The 6461-nt window shown below is 32.2% G+C and overlaps 1 protein-coding gene across 1 annotated transcript; it reads right to left on the bottom strand.

The window, feature by feature from the left end:
* Positions 1-2512: 2512 nt before the first annotated feature.
* On the bottom strand, positions 2513-3824 carry LOC18598428 (uncharacterized). Its single transcript, XM_007027946.3, has one exon. It carries the CDS (start codon positions 3607-3609, stop codon positions 2545-2547), a length of 1065 nt encoding a protein of 354 aa, XP_007028008.3. The 5' UTR covers positions 3610-3824; the 3' UTR covers positions 2513-2544.
* Between the last annotated feature and the right edge of the window lie 2637 nt (positions 3825-6461).

The raw sequence follows: 6461 nt of genomic DNA, 5'->3' as shown, positions 1-6461 counted from the left end.
GTTATAAAGGTACCATGATTCTATTGAGATACTAAAATACATTTGTGTGAAAAGTCATACATAAAAGACATGTCTTTAATTAAATCTAAAATTTTTCACAACCATATAATAAAGCTGGTCACTTTATTATGTTAAGGCTGTAGCGTTTAAGTTACTTCCAATGTAAGGAATGCGTTTCACTTTAAGGGAATAATGAGTCTCAAATCATCGAAATAGTTGACTTCGAGTAATGACACTATAATGTGAACTGGAATTGAGTGAGAATCAAGTTTAAGTTTTACCATTACATAAAACTTGATATCACACTTATTCTTTCGCTTATGGTAGAATCTAAATCCTAAGAGATAGTGGACTCGTGTTTATCTCCCTATAATCTTTGATATGCAATGGGCATGATCCTCATATTACATTGATCTAGACTCTGTATGTTGTGATTATACTTGAGGTGAGCATCAGGGAACATATATCCAAAATATGGAGTTCATATCACTAACATCACTCTTAGTGATTTCAAAAAGATTGGTGATTAATTTGAGCTCAATGACTGATGAATTAGTTACTCATCATATCTAGATACTCAAAAGATAAAATCTAGAGTATTGGATCACCAATTGGATAAAATGTGAGACTAGGGGATAAAATTTGACATAGAAGGTAAAATAGTAATTTCACCTTTTGTTATTAGATGGTTAAGAGGGTTCATGATATAAGGTCTGCAATTGGAGAACTAATATTAAATATTAAATATTGGATTATTTCTTGTAAATGTAGGTAATCCAAGAGTGTAACCATAAATCTATGGTAAAGTGATTTCTTAGTTAATAAATTTGAATTATCTTAAATGAGATTAAGAATAATTCTAAGTTTATTGGCGCTTGAAATATCTATGTCCAAATTGATTCCTTGCTTAGCTTCATAGAATTCAACTTGTTTTAACATAGAATGCATGTATTTTTAATTGCTTAAATTAATGTACAAAATGGTAGCTTTATATGTTGTAAGACGAAAGTTGTGTTAATTTAGACAAGAATTTATATGTTGTCTTCATTATTACAAGAGTTGTCTTAATTTAGACAAGAAAACATGTTGTCTTTGTTAAGCCAAGAGTTGTCTTAATTTAGACAAGGTACATATGTTGTCTTAATTAAAAATAAGAGTTGTCTTAATTTAGACAAAGATATATGTGTTGTCTTAAGATAATTTTGGAGAACTCTTGCATGAGTGAATATAGACATCCATATTGATAAAATGAAGACTCCACTCTTTTATTTTATTATTAATTCTTTTTAAATAAAGATGGATAATAATAAAATAGAGTTATTATTTAACAAGAAGTCATATGTTGTCATGGACTCTAAATTATAATTAAAAAATTAAATTGTTTATTCTTTATTTATAATTTTGATAATTATGGAGCTTGTATGATATATCATAACTCTGAATGGATGGTAAAGATTGATTGAAAAAGGAGTTTTAACTTTAAATAAATATTAATATTTAAAAAATTTAATTACATAAAAAGCAAAATCAATCTTATTTCTCTCTCAAGTCTCTCTTCCTCATAATGATTTATGGTTGTGCTGTTGCTGGAAACACCTTATACGCCAACTCTAACTCCCACTAGCATGGAATGGGCAAGGTTTTTGTGTTCGACAAGGCACAGAAGGTGATAAGGTGGTTGGAAAAGAACCAATCGACATTAAGCCTCGTTTGGTTTGAATTTGCTTTTGGGGCAAGGATTTGCATATATGTAAGATTGAGAAAAGTGGGTTGTTAAGAAGCATAGCATGGTTTGTTGAAGTGGAATTTGCGTATCTTGTACAATGTTAAAAAGATTAATTTTTAGGAGCCCATCGAATTGAAACAATTGTGATGAAGGAAAAAAAAAAAAACAACTGCTTTTATTTATACTATGGTTTAGTCTTCAAAAGAATTTAGTTAAACAGATCTCCATCTGTTTCAAATTCAATGTTATCTCAGCGGTAAAAAAGTATACCAACGATGGAATCATCATCCTCGAAGACCACTACAAATATGTTGTTAAGAAGAAAATGAAATGAATTGATCCTTCAAGTTTCTAAAAATATAAGATCTGCATTCACTTGACAATTTCCACCAACAACACAACCATAAACCATTATAAGATCGTGTATGAAAGAAGAAAAGTAAAGGAAGAAGAGGAGAAGGAGAGATACGTGAGAAATTTATTTTTTTTATGTAATTAAAATTTTTAAAAGTATCAATATTTATTTTTAAATTTCTAAAAGTTTTAATTTTGCTTTTTTAATGAGGTGACAATTTAGTTGGCCTAATGGAGAATAGAGATTATAAATGTCAGTGCATTAAATATAAACCCATATAACAAAGACAGGCCAATAATATGTTTATTAAATCATTATTAACTTAAACTAAATAACAAAACAACGACCTGGCCAATAAATGAATAACAAAAGAAAATAGGGAAACTAATTTAGGTCCTACTCATATACATTCACGAATATGACTTCCCATACACACGCAACTGAACAACTAAGCAAATTAAATTCAGGGAGAGAAGTTGTTTGGCCAGGTTTTCCCATCAAATGGCAGTCCGTTATCGCTGCCAACGCCACTGCTGCTGCCTTCAAAACGCCGTAGAGGCGGTAGCCCTAACTTACTCCTGGCAGAACTACTTCCTACCTCTCCACCGGAAGGATGCAGTCCCAGACCTGTATCAATCCTGAAAGGGCCAAAACTGCTGCCACTGACGCTCCTCCCACAAGACAGCCCCATGTCAATTGCACCTGCACCCTGATGTCTAGAACTCATATGCGGCAGCCCCATGTAAGCTGAACCACTGGAGCCGGCAGCAAATGAGTGTCTTGGTAGCCCCGGATCATCTGCAGCAATCCCAGCAAGTGGGTGATATGGTAAGCCCATGTCACTCCTTATGCTACTGCTGCCAGCAGATTTGAGTTCATTCTGGTTCATCATATCGATGAACCATTGGTCCCACAACAAGGGCTCGGTGGAAGTCCTCCCATCTCCACCATGGCAGGCGCTGCCACTGCCAATTCGGGCCGTTTCATTTACTGCAGGGCCCTGGGGAGGAAAAGGAAGATGTGGATGATGAGGGGCGCCTGCAGGTGCAAAAGAAACTTGTTGGAAAAACTCAATCCGTTTTCTGATCTCCTTGATTTTCTCTTCCACAAACCAAGTCAGCCCCAGCAGTTCACTGAGGTTAAGTTCATTAAGTCCCTTGCCTTGATTGATTTGATGCATGAAATGGGTCATCTGAATTTCCTTGTTCCTCCTTTGGCACTTCGTCAGTTGTTCTTGTTCCTTCGTAACCTTTTCTCTGAGGTAGGTTTCTTGGTTCATCATTTTCTTCTGCCGCTCCAACTCGGGCATGCTTTGGAAACGTACAAGCTGTTGTTGCACCACGTCCTGTGACGGCCACACCACCGGCTCCGTTTCGTCCGGGCTACAGATGATGACACAAGCATTGACACCGCATAGAGTGGTCAGCTCATTCACTTTCTTCAACAAGCCTAACCTCCTTTTCTTGAGACTGGCTTTTCTGGCACTGTCATTCACTATCCATGCAAGCTTCACCTTCTTTCTTGCCATGGTTATTGCTTGGCAAATGGCAGTCTCTCTTATTATTGAATTATCTATCTCTAACAAGGGATAAAGAAGAGAATTGGGTTGCCTGATTGGTAGCCAATGAGGTCTTTATATAGTGAGAGAGATGGAACAAATCATTGAAGGGCTGAGTTGGTAAACGAGGTTATCTAATATAACTAAGTTGGATATTAAGAGAAAATTCTAATATAACTGATGGTTGGGAAGAGAATTTAATTTGTTGCTTAGTATGGTAAAATAACTAATCATTATTCAATGCTTTCTGCTGTAATTTTTCTGGACTAATATTGAAGACAATTGTATTCTTAAATGATTTGAATTTGTGCTAATCATTAACCTTAAAACTTCTGTTTCATTCCTGGTGTGTTAGTTTTTATTCAAATGTATTTTAATAATAAAATTTGATAGAAAATTTCATTTATTCACCTTCATTATTCATGAACAAAAAAATGAACAAAAAAGCATAAAACAATATGCCAATCAATTAATCAATTAATCTTCTGTTTAAGAGAAGATCGCATTATCCTAGATGATCGTGATAGCAGAAAATTATCACATGAGAAAGAGACATAAACATGTTAGTTGTCATTGGGATGTAATCTAATGATCAAATTGACACCCTAATTCATGACAAAAAGGTATATTAACTAATCAATCAATCGTAAAAGACAAGTGTGAATTATCCACGACGAACATTATTATTGCCCACGTTTTAGAGTGATGAAATACTACCATGTTCATAAGCTAGAGAAGCATGTCAGCTTTGCTTCTGATGGAATTTAATTAATAGTCAAATTTGACAAAAGATCTCATTTGTCCACCTAACTCTAAGACAAAAAGGTACATTGATCAATCGATCAGTCTTATAAAATAATGGCATATTATCCATGCTCGACGAACATTATTCTATGCCACATTTTGCGATGGTGAAAAATGATCGTAATTCAAAAGAGAGACAAAATATGTTAGTTTAGGACTCCATTTAGTAACCAGAGAATAGCTTGTTGAAGAAAAATCTTTTGTAAAAAATATTTTATTAGAAAATCTAATATTTTTTATTGTTTCGATGAATAACCAAAAATATTTTCTATTATTTGGATTATCTTATGAAAAATATTTTCTACCATTAGTCAGCATAAAAAATTTACTCCAAAATTTTTATCATGACAACATAAAAATATCAATATTCATTAATTATGAAAGACATCTAAAGACTAATTTTTAATATTAAAAATATTATATGTTAAATAATAAAATAACTAAAAATATATACATAGATAAAGGTTATCATGCTAAATAATAAATGCATCCAGCATATATAATTAAAACCATCCAATCATTATCCAACAATAAACAACAATTAATTATTTTTTTCTTAATAATTATAATTGAGAATTATGATAAACAAAAATTGATTTAAAATAAACTTATTAATCTGGAAGCAATTGCTCATACAACACAAGATTGGAACAAAGCAGAGTTCAAGGATTGAAAACTGAACCTTTCTTTTAATTTTAGCTTAGCCACATTGATTTGTGGTCAAGCTATTAATAGAAATGACTACTTTGTGCAGCCATTAATACGGGAGATGAGGAGTTTAATTTTTTTTATATATTTTTATCTTTTTATTCTTTGTTGAACTCTTAAAAATAAAGTAAAAAAAAAAAAAAGTCCATCAAAAAGCAAAACAGACCATGAACAAGATGGAATTAAAATGAAATAGAATCAAACAAAATCACGAACAAGACAAACAAGATTCTTGTGTCTTAACATACCATGTAATGTAAACATAGGGTATTAAAAGTTATTTAGGTAAATATGAACATGACACAATTAATTAAACGTGTTAGGATCCAAAATACGAATATGGATACATTTATTAAATGTGCAACATGACAAACCTAGCACGTTTATTAAATGGATTGGGTTAAATTTTATAAGACATGACATAGTCTATAATCCATTTGACAAAAGATCTCATTGGTCCACCTAACTTTAAGCCAAAAAAGTAAATTGATGAATCGATTAGTTGTGAAACCCCTAACTTAGTAAAAGGTTAAAGTTGTAACTTAGCTTGGTAAGCATGAAAAATTATGATTTCTAATTATGTTTTTGAACATTTACAACCTAGAAATGAGTGTTTTGGTTGCCAAGTGAGTTTATTTAAAAGTTGGGACTTTGAAAGGGTCAAATGCTTCAGTTTTAGTCTTGAAAAGTGCATTCTAGACAAAAGTATTGATACCTGTTCGTAAGGTATCGATACTTGAAACTTAAAGGTATCGATACTTGAAACTTAGAAATTCATATGATGAATGAAGTATCGATACTGGATGAACAAGTATTGATACCTTCAGGCCTAGAACAAAAGTATCGATACCTACATCAAAGTATTGATACCTCTAACGCAGATTGGAAAAAAATTAGGGTAAAATAGAATTTTTTTTCTTATATTTTAAAGCTTAAAACCCTAAAATTTTCCTAAAATAGAAAATATGTTTCTCTCAACAATCCTTGCCCTTTTTTCCTCTCTTTATTCTCCACACTCTCTCATCATTCACAATCATTTTTAAGAATTTAAAAGACATATCCAAGTTCAAATTTTGATTCTAAAGGCTTTTAGAGGTAAGGTTTCCTCGTTTTAAACATCAAAACTTTGAGTATTGATTTCAAAATTTTTAAATCATTAAAGTTTATTTTATTCAATACATATGTGAGACCTCAACCCCTATATGCTCATAACTAGGTGTAGACGCGATAACCCAAGCTAGGGGTAATTTCATCATTTTTTAGTGAGCCCTTAGAAGTATGCTTTCAAACATTTTTAAGGCCTAAGTAGG

This window comes from Theobroma cacao, chromosome 5 (genome assembly GCF_053813885.1).
Source record: "Theobroma cacao isolate CCN51 chromosome 5, ASM5381388v1, whole genome shotgun sequence".
NCBI lineage: Eukaryota > Viridiplantae > Streptophyta > Magnoliopsida > Malvales > Malvaceae > Theobroma > Theobroma cacao.
The sequence above is the reverse complement of the archived record's forward strand: the minus strand, read 5'-3'. Positions and strand labels throughout refer to the sequence as shown.

What these genes read in the sequence shown, in the direction of transcription:
- LOC18598428 (XM_007027946.3), bottom strand. Translation starts at nt 3,609, where the DNA reads ATGGCAAGAAAGAAGGTGAAGCTTGCATGGATAGTGAATGACAGTGCC.